The sequence below is a fragment of the Sus scrofa genome, chromosome 13 (genome assembly GCF_054392235.1).
Source record: "Sus scrofa isolate SSC_HxYL_T2T_F1_AM1 chromosome 13, Sscrofa_HxYL_maternal_Yorkshire_Landrace_v2.0, whole genome shotgun sequence".
Taxonomy (NCBI): Eukaryota; Metazoa; Chordata; class Mammalia; order Artiodactyla; family Suidae; genus Sus; species Sus scrofa.
The window spans coordinates 168,203,894-168,216,569 of record NC_139395.1 but is presented as its reverse complement, the minus strand read 5'-3'; the positions used below and the strand labels follow the sequence as shown (position 1 = coordinate 168,216,569).

General features: G+C 39.3%; 1 protein-coding gene across 23 annotated transcripts in view; it reads right to left on the bottom strand.

Moving 5' to 3' along the window:
• Positions 1-12,676, bottom strand: part of CBLB (Cbl proto-oncogene B) — a 308,592-nt gene that overhangs the window by 211,190 nt on the left and 84,726 nt on the right. For 5 of the 23 annotated variants that reach the window (XR_014824885.1, XM_003358826.6, XM_084991430.1 and 2 more), the window contains exons 1-2: positions 7,375-8,143; positions 6,506-6,687 (exon numbers count right to left, since the gene is read on the bottom strand). Coding sequence is in view for 20 of the 23 variants with exons in the window: in XM_003358826.6 (XP_003358874.3) it covers positions 6,506-6,673 (168 nt within the window). In the remaining 3 variants the exon portion in view is untranslated. Of the gene's footprint in view, positions 1-6,505; positions 6,688-7,374; positions 8,144-8,477; positions 8,544-12,676 lie in introns of those variants that run through there. The other 18 variants (XR_014824884.1, XM_021070489.2, XM_021070490.2 and 15 more) reach the window with 5 other exon arrangements.

Below are 12,676 nucleotides of genomic sequence, written 5' to 3'. Positions count from 1 at the left end.
AGGACTAATTTCTACCAAAGATTACTGTTCTACTTGTTCAGTCTCTCCCTTCTACACTGTATTCTAGGATGCCACATTACCAATTATTTCTTCTTCCCTTATGTCTTAAATCACTCCTTACCTATATTCCTTCCCTTCGATCCATGAATCTCTCCAACAGCACCCCCCCACACATAAAATTCTGCTTTGCTCAAACCCTCAAGCTATCTATCAGAACTTTTATACCAGTTGTCCCAGTTCTAGAACAATTTTTAAATAATCCACATACTCTTTTTAATCTAATGCCATCACATGAGCAAAACTGCACTGAAAGATCAACAATGACCTCTACTTAAGATGGAATTTCTCTTGTGATTCTGTGGGTTAAGGATCCAGTGCTGTCACTGCAGTGGCTTGGGTTGCTGCTGTGGGTTCAATCCCTGACCCAAAAACTTCTACATACCATGAGTGCAGCCGGGGGGGGGGGAAGGAAAGAAAGAAAAGAAAAGAAAAATTCGATGACTTCTTAAATTTTCATCCTGTTTGAACTTAGTTTCCTCAAATTTTCATCCACTTGAACTTGGTTTCCTCAAATTTTGAAACTATCTCCTTAAAGCTACCTCTATCTCAGAAACCAGTATCATTTAATTATTTTCCTATCTGTCCCATCACTGTTCTTTGCAGAATTCTCTCTCCTTCACTGCCATCTAATTATAGATATGCACCAGGCACAGCTAAAAATGCCAATCTCTAACTTTTTCTCCAACTCTCACCTTCTAGTCTGCCTTCCAAATCTCTTGCTGTCCTGTAGCTTGGAATGCTGCCTCTAATGCTATGGAAGGGGGTTATATCTACCAAACATATGTCTCTAGTTTCAACTTCTCTCTTTAACTACACAAGTTTCTGACTTCAAAATGGTATTTCACTCTGGCATGTCAAACTCAACATGGCCAAAAACAAACTTATCATGCATCAACTCCCAAGCTTCCTCTTTTTCTTCCTATGTTCCTTATCTCATTAAGGGCATCACTGCCTTTAGGTCAACTAAGCTGAAAACCTCAAGAGTCACTTTCACTTCAACTTCTCTTTCATCCTCTATCTCTGAAGACCTTAGGCTTTACTCCAAAATACCTCCCACATTTTAACCAACACTTGCTATCACTACTGTCAATTTTCTATCTAGCTTGGCCCTTCATTATTTCTTAATCTGTTCTAATTCCTCTTGATCATTATTTCTACTTTTAAGAGTTTTTTTTTTTTTTTTCTCTTAATCCATTCTTCTAGAGTCCAGAGAATGATTTCTTACAGAATAGCCTTGACTTCCTCTCTACTCAAACACTGCAGTGGTTCTCTGCCTACCAAATTTGACAAAGCAGTCAAAACCTCTCTTTCTCTAACTTGCCTTCTCGCAAACAACAATCTCCCTTTACTCATCATTACTTCTGCCCGATGTGTCCTCCACCGCAATGGAATCCAAAACAACCTCTAAAGAATAGCTAGACAGTACCTCCATCATGTTGCATTCTATTCCTACCAAATTTTTACCCTAACAAGCAATATTCATATCCATCACATTCTAGTTAGAGCACTGTAATTATATCATATTAGAGCACTTACTACATTCTACAGGATGGCATGATTATTTATGACTATCATTTCGTACTTGGGATAAGAGAGATAAATGACAAAAATCAGGAGATAGCATATAAAGCACCTTTGAAAGAAAGGAAAGAAGTTGATTCAAAATGTGAATGGTTAAAATTTTACAGGTTTGGAAAGATTACTAACTGATAAGGCTTCTGTTAAATGTATGCTCTATAGCACAAGGATAAACCCATATAAGTTGAGAGATGATGGCCGCCACAGGTAGATCGCTCCTGCTGCTCCTCTCCTCCCGGGGCAGTGGCGGGGGTGCCAGCTGCTGCGGAGCACTGACTGCCTGCTGCTTTCCCGCTCTGGGCGTCAGCCACCACCGGCAGCAGCAGCAGCACCATCGGACGGGCCGTGCCCATGGCAATATGGAGGTTCCCAGCCTAGGGGTCGAATCAGAGCTGAGGCTGCTGGCCTACACCACAGTCACAGCCATGCCAGATTCAAGTCGCGTCTGTTGCCTGCACCGCAGCTCAGAGCAACACAGGATCCTTAACCCACTGAGCAAGGCAGGGATTGAACCTGCGTCCTTATGGATGCTAGTCGGATTTGTTTCCTCTGAACCACGATGGGAACTTCTATATTCTATTAATATTTAGCATTAAAATTTTAACATGCAAAAAAAAAAAAAAAAAAGCCCAGATAACTCTTGGGAGGATTCCTTTAAATCTTTTACTTTATCCAAAAGCTTTACCTAGAAGTAACAAGAAGCAAACCTTGGGATCACTTCATTTACCTAAGCACAAATTCAAAGTCTAATTTAGTACTAAACAAAATTTCCCAGACATTTAATGTGTTATCATCTATCCAAGTCTACTAGGGTCCATGATTCTGCTAAAACAGAACAGCCTCACCAAGGAAAAGGAAATATGTGAAGAATGATTCAAATAAATGATATTCCCTGTTCCAAGGGCCCAAGGACAGTTATTCTCAAACCCGATAAACACAAATAATAGGTATCTAAAACCTAAGATTTACTCTCCATGCAATATTTTTCAGAGGTATGAGTAATTCAACTTAGAAAAGAATACTTAATTTTTTCATAGCTGTATATGACTTAAGCATCTTTGATTGATGAACTTTTAAAATATATTATGGTTGAAGTGAAATTATAAAGACAGAGAATGAATTACATTCCAAGCTTGATAAATGTACTAAATGTACTGAGGGTAAAAGGCAGGAAAAGGCTGTCTGGCATCATCACTTTTTAAATGCTTTTAAAGCCCTTTCAATAATGTAATTTCAAATAAATGACAAGGACAACAAGACAAAAACGTAGGCAGGTACTCAACTGCTTTGCTCTCTGAAATTAATTAATTATTTTTTAATTTCCTGAACATCCATGTATGCCCAGTACATTTAGTATTTATTAGATGGAAAATTGTTTCTTCTATCTTCCATCACCTGGCTGAGATGCTTGGAAAACCATGCTCAGGAACCTCACATTAATAAATTATCATTCCTACCATGCTGATTAGCAATCATTTCCTTACCCTCACCTCAGCATTTCCAACAAGAGTACAATAATGCTACCCCTAAAGGCAGTAGCCAGCAGAATCCAGACAGATAACTGTCTGAGCAGTGGCCAGAAAAACAAGGTGGATGTTCCCTCCTCTGCTCCCACTGTACTCTGTATAGGTCATAATACAGCACTTTCCATATTACACATCAATTACCCACTTATATTCTTGGCTCTGATGCTGGTCTCCAAGTTCCTTGGCAAGTCAAGGGCAGCTATATCTTATCTAGCTTTTGCACCACCAGATAATAGCCATGTCATAGAAACACAGTAGGTCCTCAACAAATATTTAAGTGTTTAAAGAACCTCCATCTCTGTAATATATTTGAGACAGACTCCACATTTCAGGTGTATCTGAAACTAGCTATGTATTCATGAGTGATAATTCTATACTATATCAAATAGGCATCCAGTGACCTGAAGAGTCTGGGATCAGATACCGACTAACACTGACACACAGAGCTAAGACCAGAAAGGTATGTCTAAATGAGATGTTTTGAGATATGCTATTCTTTTTCTCAATTAAGATACTATGCTAAGTCTGTGCCACTGATGTTTTCTTACCAAACATTTTACATCTTACAAGGAACATGACTGAGCAATTACTCCCTCCTACTCTCAGTGACCTTGTATAGAAAACCTACTCTCTGAAACATAACAATTAGTTGGAACTGGAATCTCAGTTGACTGTTTTAAATTCTAGAGGCCAGAGAACAGTGTAACTACATACTAGATATATGGTCTTATTACCTAAGACCATGAGATCAGTGATTTTACCTTGTAGGTAGCTGAGACGTGTAGTACTTAGAGCTTGTTTTCTAATTTACACTTCCAACATCTGATCTTGGTGAAGAGGCTTCACAAAGATAAAACGCTCAATACTTAACCCTCCCTTTTACCTAATCATCAGTTAGAGTTGAAAGTTACTATTTTCTGTTATTCCCAAGTTAAACTCATACTATTGCAGTTATTTTACAAAACAGTTAGGTAATGTGTCAAGGGATTAACTTTTGGACTAATAATAAAGTTCCTGATGTAATCACCAGGATGGTGTTGATGTTATGAACCACTTCCTTCACCACTGACAAGGAAGGAAAGATAAACACACGCGGGGAATTCTTCTGCATTACACAATTAAATAAAATATAATTCCAATTTGTAATTATCAGAGCTTTTTTTTATTACTGTGAGATGGAGTAGCAATAAGCATACTGGACTCTTCTACAATGATTTATATGGCTTCTTTCCACAAAGCCCACGAATGCATTCATAAATGAACACAACAATTTTCATCCTTGACAAATAATGAAGACAAATAGGGGAAGCCACACAATGCACCTTTGCCAACACCCGCACCCACATTCCACTAAGTAGAGACTTGAGAGCATAGATTTCCTTGTGAGTCAAGTTTCTCAGTTGGAGAGGCTATACCCAAACCCGCAAAAGGGTTAATAAAATAAATCATGGCAGAGGCTTAACCATCAAATAACCATCTATTTAACCATAACCCATGGTGAAATAATTAAAAGTGGATAAAACTTAGATTAATAATCAGTTACAGACCAAAATCACACACTTTTTAAAAATTAAACATTTTTTAATGTTTCAAAAAGAATGCCTCTGTATTAACAGTAGTTTACCATTTCTTTATATCCATCTTTTTCATTTGATGTTCTAACATTCAGTCATAATTGTGCAAATTCTGACTACTCAGAGAAGGAGGTGGGGAGGGAGAAGCAGCTCCCTAGTAGAATCTGACCCATTTTTTGCCCACTCATACAACAGGTAAGTTAAAGAAAAAATCTTGAATTCCTACTCTTACACCTAACTAATGATTTAGGCATGAGAGTGACCTTAAATTGAATCCTCCTTAGAAAAGCAAAGACAGCTAGTATTGTGCCTGCCAGATACATACAATGTTTCCAACTGCATGCTCCTCATTCTTAAGTATCCAATGCTAAAATCAAAACCTGACCTCAAGCAGCAAGTTGCGATGTTCTGACACTATGACATCATTCTGTCTGGAGCACTTTAATATCACAATTTGAATAAATTGGCAGAAGCTTAAATAGGTCACACTGAAGCCCCAAATTAAGGATATTTATCTAACAAAAATATTCTGGCTCTGCATTCAGCACCACCAGCCATAGAATGCCAGGCCTATCGTTCATCTACCCATCTGTACTTTCCATAAGGATAAATGAAAATAAAGTAAACTTTATCCCTTTCCTGTATGGCTAATACCACAGAAAGTGGCTTTGATGGCAAATATTTGCACATGGTTACTAACCAAAGTAAAAGAGCCTGCTACTATATGATTTCATGGAGGCTTTAACACAACCCAATAAAGAAATATTTTTTTAAAATCTCCATTTCTGCAGTTACAAAGATATCAAGAGCCCTGCATCAACTAAATTTATAATTAGCCCCAAATATCAATGAAATAAAACCATAAGGTGCTGTAAACATTTACCAATATATAGGGGGCAGTACTACTGACTCAAAAGTAAACTACTAAATTTTCACAGCAGCAAGCTACACCTTAATCATATTTACTTCCTAATCCTACTTAGTATGATAGGACAACTGATAGTTCCAGTTTCCTCTGTAGACCCCTGTAAAGTATGCAGGCTGCCTAGGCTTCTCTGGGTTCTGCCTAGACTTTTCTTCTTGTAAAGCTGTAGTTCATCTGAAAGCAACATGTAGAAACCACAGAGGTTTCTGATAACTCTCAGTCCCACCACCTCCATCATAAATTTTCCTTTCACAATAAACAATGCGCAATCAGAAAGGTTTCCTGTTTCAAAATGGAATAGATGAAAGACACTGTAACTCTACCACTAACAACAACAAAAAAGTTTCTTAATGAAGATGAATTCTCAGAGAGGAAAATGGAAACTCTCACTTAAGGACTAATCTGGTTCTTTCCCCAGCAAACATTCTCAGCATCACACGCTGTGGTTGTCATGAGTGGTCCAGCTGAGACATTTCTGAAATTACTCGTTTGCAGTCTTTTTTGGAGTCCTTTGTTATCTAAGAGCAACACAACCTTACGTAAGATGGAACAAACACTTACAAACTATTCTATGCCATGCATTAACAAAGAGCAGCCAACAGTAAAAAACTTTGCATATCTGAGTTATATAGAGGACCTTTGAACCCTGAAGAGTGGGACAAAAGGTAAGAAAACAAATCTTTGCCCTGAATCCAACTTTTCAAAACACTCAGAGCACATATAAGTGGTCACTCCAAATCAAAAGACATAACAGTAATTATTATAAATTAACAGTATAAGTAAAACTGGAGAAACCATATCCAGGGTGAACTGAGCTCTGTACAGGCACAGTCAGAACTTACCACTTTGTCCATGAGTTTCCAAGTTTTCTCCACTGTCCTGCGATCTGCTGCTGCTTGCTTAGGGGGTCCAACAGCATCCTGAATAGCATCAATAATACCCAAAATTCGTCCTTTTCGGGGGTTTCCTCCTCGACCACCAGGGTTTCTGCCATTCATAGAATTTGCCATCTGGAATCTTAGTTCTTGGAAAGGGAAATTAAAAAAAAAAAAAAGTTAGTTGGTTATGAAAATACTTTAAAAAAAAACAAAAAAAACAAAAAAAAACAGCTTCATGTGTACCCATTAAATCTTCCACCATCAATGAGAACAAAATCCAGGGTCCCAGATTCAACTTTTCAGTAGTATTTGAATCTGTACTCTCAATCTTTACATACCACAAAGAGATTTAGGAGCAATGACCTTAGATTTGTTTTTGGAACACTAAGGGTTAAAGATGCACCCTTCTCACACTGCAAGTAGTGAAGGCTTGATTAATACCCAACTCATAACAAAAAACTTATAGAGATTTCTGCCAACTAGGTAAGAGCACGATGTTTTCATCCTCCCTGCCTTAATCCCAATTAAAAAGACTAGAACTCAAGCCCTTAGAAAAGATTTGGGGAGCCTCACTCCAAAACCGCACTTTCACTCTGTTAGATCTCACCAAATTATATAAACATAAAGATTATTCTACAGGAGCCTAAGGGGCACGTCTGTTGTCAACAAAGGCTTAGGACTTGGATTTTCCCCGCTAAAACCACCAGTACAGACGCATGAACATGGACACACGAACACACAGTTCTTTAAACCAACGCGGCTGAGGAGCTGCCCCAAAGTTAAGAGCCAAATAATCCAACAAACAACCCATTTTAAAAGCGAGAGAAACTGACAAGAGCGGGCACAGAAAGGAGAGAGTTCACTTCTTTCGCTCCTTGCCTCTCGTCTCATCCAAGTAGGGTGGGGGTAGGGGGTCCAAAGCTTTGTTTCGGGACATCTGTGCCTCCTTGCTGCTCAGGCCCCTCCCCTGCCACTCTCGGACCACAGCTGGGGGAGGAAGGTGGACAGAGAAAGGACAAAGTATCCCCTCGCCTCTCCAGCGCCCGCAGCCCAGTGGCGTCTCCGACGCTCCGCGTTTGGCTCCCAGGTAGACGCGCCCCGGGGGCTGTCTGCAATTCCAGCCGCCCGCCTCCCTTAACTCGCTCTTCCTCCTCCCCTGCCCCTGCTCGGGTCCAGGCTTTAAATACCCCTCTTCAAACTGTGACGGCGGCGGCGACAGCAGCTGGAAGCCGGGGCTGTCCCTTCTTTCTCCGTGGCCCGCGCCTGGCTGCCCCCGGGTCCCCGGGCGGAAAGCAGCGTCGAGCCTCCCTAGCGCCCCTTTCCCTCCTGGCGTCTCGGCGCTGTAGCTGCCCAGAGACACGCGTGTGCGCGGGTCCGATTCTACACGCCCTGAGAACAGGGCGCCTGGGTAGCCCAGGCAAGGAGTGTGTAATCGCCGTAAAAGCCCACTCCGGAGGAAGGAGCGACTCAGAGCAAAAGCCACCGAGACGGAGAAACGCAACAATTACCGTCAAGACCAATCCACGCCCGCTCTCCCCTCCCGCCCGACTCGGGGAGGCCGCGGGACGCCGCAGCAGCCCTGGCTGGAGGAGGAGACCACTCGCTGGACACCCCACCCCTGTAGGATACACACAGCAAGAGCCAGGGGTGGGGCGGGGCCAGGGTGGGGCCTCGCGGGGTTGGGCCAATCACGCGCATTCTTGCCCTGCCGGACAGCGGGCGGCGCCAATGGGCGGGAGGCACCCGTCCTCCTCGCACTACCACCCGGTCCACGTCTTCCACAGTACACAATGGCCCCAGAGGAATGGCCCCGTTCGCCGCACTTCCCAAACAGAAAGGGATTCAGTGGGAAGTGGGGGGACCGGACTCACCCGAGAACGAAAGTAGAAAAGGGAAAGGAAATGGAAGAAAGGAATCAAGGCACTAGGGAACTGACCAATAACGAGTGGGCGGGTGGGCGTGAGCCTTGGGAACCCGAGCCAAAGCCGACTCCAGCTAAAAGGCGGGACTTCCTGCTTCGCTCACCTTCCTAGTCTTTTGTTTCATAGCAACAGAGTAGTGGCTGAGAGGGTGTTGCTTCTTTACTCTGGGCGTGTCCAAGGCTGAAGAATTCATCTCCCTAGGGCTGCCAAACTCTTCTACCCAGGACAGCAACCAAATAGGCCTAAGGCATTGCTTCTTGTTGGCTATCAAAAAAGAGAAACAGTCAGCTTTCTAAGATGAGGTATAAACCTTTCATAAAATAGACTAGGGTTAACACCTGATTACCGACCAAAACTTCTGGCTGTTTCCCTTTTACTGTTAGTTCTGGAGGAATTGCTGATCAAATATCAGGATGATGAAAAAGTAAATAGTTGACAACGTTGGCTAAATTGTCTCAACTAATCATGCCAGGGCAGTAAAAGCACCAGACCATAAGAATTTCTAACATATATATTGCACATTTTTATTTAGTACGAGTTGCTGTATAAATGACTGAAGAGAAAATAGCTTTTGTGTTTTGTCTGAGTCACCTTTACTCTGTGTTTGCCATTCTCTCCCAGCATTTGAAATCTCTCTGTGGCTCCATACCAATGCCTTTAGAAGGCCCACATCTAGCTTGTCCTAGGAGGAAAAATCTACTGTGTTGGGACCGTTTTTCAACAAGATCATAAATTAAACGAATGCCTTATATTTCTTTCTATTTCACTTCAGTTCTACCACAAGTACTACTAACAATTGCTTTGAATTGTCATGCTTTGGAATTTTCTTTACACTACAGTTGGTAGTGTTGAATACAATTTACACCTTTGGCTTCTCAGATGTTGTGATAATTTATGTCTTTTAATATATACATATTTTTATTCTTCCTCTAACCAGTTAACCTGATAAAATGTTTCTCAAGGGTTCTAACCACTGTCTAGCTAAATAACCATTTTAGTAATGGGATAGTTACTGTCAAGGATCCTGAGTTGTTAAAAACATTCTTTACAGCCCTAAATTCAGATGGTTATGATTTTCACTTGATGAAAACAGACAAAATGTGCTCTTTGCAACTAGTCAGATGATAAAATGTGGTTCTGGAAGTAATTTTCTTTTTTGCCATTATTTCTATGCCAGTAATTAAAGAGTAGTTCCTTGTTTTCACGTTGTGTTTATCTACAAAATACTGGTCTTTCCATATCTCGTCCAACCATGCATATCTTCTTTACTTATGTAACAGTAGCTAAATTTACTAAAGGGAGACTGGCAAAAGGAAATATTTATTTGGTCACCTTTTGTTTGTTGTTGTTCTTGTTATTCTTTTGTTTGTGTAGGGCCGCACCCTTGGCATATGGAGGTTGCCAGGCTAGGGGTTAAATTGGAGCAGGAGCCACTGGCCTACTGCACAGCCACAGCAACGCTGGTTCAGAGCCATGTCTGCAACCTACACCAATGCAATGCCGGATGCTTAACCCACTGAGCAAAGCCTGCAAATCTGTGTCCTCATAAATACTAGTCAGATTCATTTCTGCTGAGCCATGACGGGAACTCCTGGTCACCTTTTAAATAAATCCAAAAAGAATAAATGTGTAGGAGGTTTTTCAGCACGTAGGAAAAGAGTGCTTTAAAGGAACATTATAACTAAGTGCATTACTCATATTCATATCCAGATAAAAGTAGAATAAGCAAAATACATGTTATAGCATGTGACATTCCTTTGATGTTAGTTTTGCAACTGAGATGACTTGATGAGAAAATGGTACTGGCTGTGATATCAAGCATATATTGATACAAATTATAAGTTTTATGATATAAGATATATATGTATATACACACATTATATATATATAAACATATATATATATATATAATGTCAAGAAATCATATCTTCATTCTCTACTAGCTTTGTATCAAAGCCATCTTGAGTCCAAGTTGAGTTCTGGTGTAGTAGGTTTCCCATCGGAACCCAAAATAGGAATCAGAATTTGCCTGAACACCAGATCAGAGCAGTGTCTGCCACCTACACCACAGCTCATGGCAACACTGGATCATTAACCCACTGAGAGAGGCCAGGGATCAAACCTGTATCCTCACGGATGCTAGTTGGGTTTGTTACCACTGAACAACTATGGGAACTCCAGGGAAAAAAAATTTTTTAAAAAGAAGACAAATATTTGGGAAAATATTTAGATTTCTTTTCCATTCAGTTCAATTTTTCCTCTTTTCTTTTTTCTACTTTCTCCAAATTCCCAGGTGACACAAGTGATAGGTTGATTAAATAACAAAGACTTTCCATAACTTATTTGATTTATAATAGCTATTCAAAAATATTTGTTGAATGAATGGATTGACTAGGTATTGAAGAGGAAGTATAAGGTTGTCCCTGTTTCAGTGCAATGGAGAGTCCGCTTTATTCACAATTTCAAACAAGATGCTATTTTTCCTACAAGATAAATTTACAGTGCCCCTCCAACTCAAAATCAGAATGACACAACGCAAAACAGTTATCTCCCAGGGAGCATGTGGATACAAATTTACGCATTAGAAATAAATAAGAGGGTTATTACCTAGTCATATTTGGGTTTAACAAGTCATCCCTTGTTAAAGGTAATAGATTTCCATCTTTATTTAACAACACATACCAATTGCTAGCAGTGAGGGATGCTGATCTATGGGTTTATCAGATGTAACCAGAGTCTGAGTACTGGTTTGGCCCTCTTGGAATCCTTGCTTAACAAAAAAACAACAACAACAAATAACAATGACTTAAGATAGAATCTTAATTCCCTCAGGTGTAGAAAAAGTCTGAAAGTAGAAATTACTGAGAAGAATGGTGGCTCCTCAATTTTTTTCAAGGACCCAAGCTTCTCTTTTTTCCTCTGTTTCGTCCTAACACCTTGTTTCTCACCCTCAGGTCACCTCATGTTCCAAGATGGCTATTGGTGCTCCAGTTATCACCACTTATTTTCAGGTTAAAACTAAGAAAGAGGAAAGGTAGAAGAGTATGACAAACTTCTGCCTGAATCAATTTCCTTTAAGCAATTTTCAGAGAAATCCCACAAATATTTCTCTTTAATAACTCAAGGCCAGAACTCAGTCCCATGGCCAAACTTAACTGATAAAATATCTGGAAGGCAATGTGCTTTTTGTTATAGGAAGCAATATAACCAGCTAAAAATCTGAGTTTTGTTTCTAAAGAGAAAGGGATGCATATATATTTGGGAAGAAAGGCCTTGTTCAAGAATTAAACTTATGATTAATAAAACAGTTCTTGAAACAAAAACTAGAGATGGCACATGCTATGAGCTAATAAAAATGTGAAATAATAGATACCAGATAATACATATGTTTTATATATATATGAACATGTATATATGAGATATGTTTATATATGAGGTACGTGTGAAATATATTTATACATAGGAGATAGATATGTTCTGGATATATATTATACATGTGTATATATATTATATATTTTATACACATATACATATTTATTATCTTTTATACATACTTATTATTTTTATACATGTATACTAAGATATATATATCTTAGAAGAAAACAGCATCTGTCCATTTGCTATTACTGGACACAAATATCATTAAAGTTTTAAAGCTATTATTATGAATAAATATTGTAAATTATATACGGTTCTCATTATAGAATGTGAGCTCAGAAATCTTGACCAATAACAATATCGCAGGTACAGAATGGGCAAAATTAAGCAAGCAGCTTCCTTAATACATTTCCATACTAAAGTTTATATCAGATTAAATAGTTAGATATCTGGGGAAAAAATAACCTCTTCAAAAATCACTTTTTTTGTGATTTTCTTTCCCAGGCAATTGATTCCCAGGTCAATTATTTTCCAGACAATGATTTATTTGGCAGTTGTTCTTTGTAATAAAAAGGATTTATACCAAAGTCTTAAGTATAGCTACTTCAAAACTTGGAATAAACCTACTACTTTGTCTCAGTTCTATATTCCTTTGTACCCTAGTTGAATTCTTTTTATTTCACAATACATTTGCCATGTTTCCTAACATGCAGAAAAATATGGGTAATTTTCTTTTCCCTCAAGAGTTTCTGTGAAGAATGTAAAATGTAACAGAATTTGTCACAATAATTTATCTACAGTCCTTACATATTTTGATTTATACCACATTAGTACA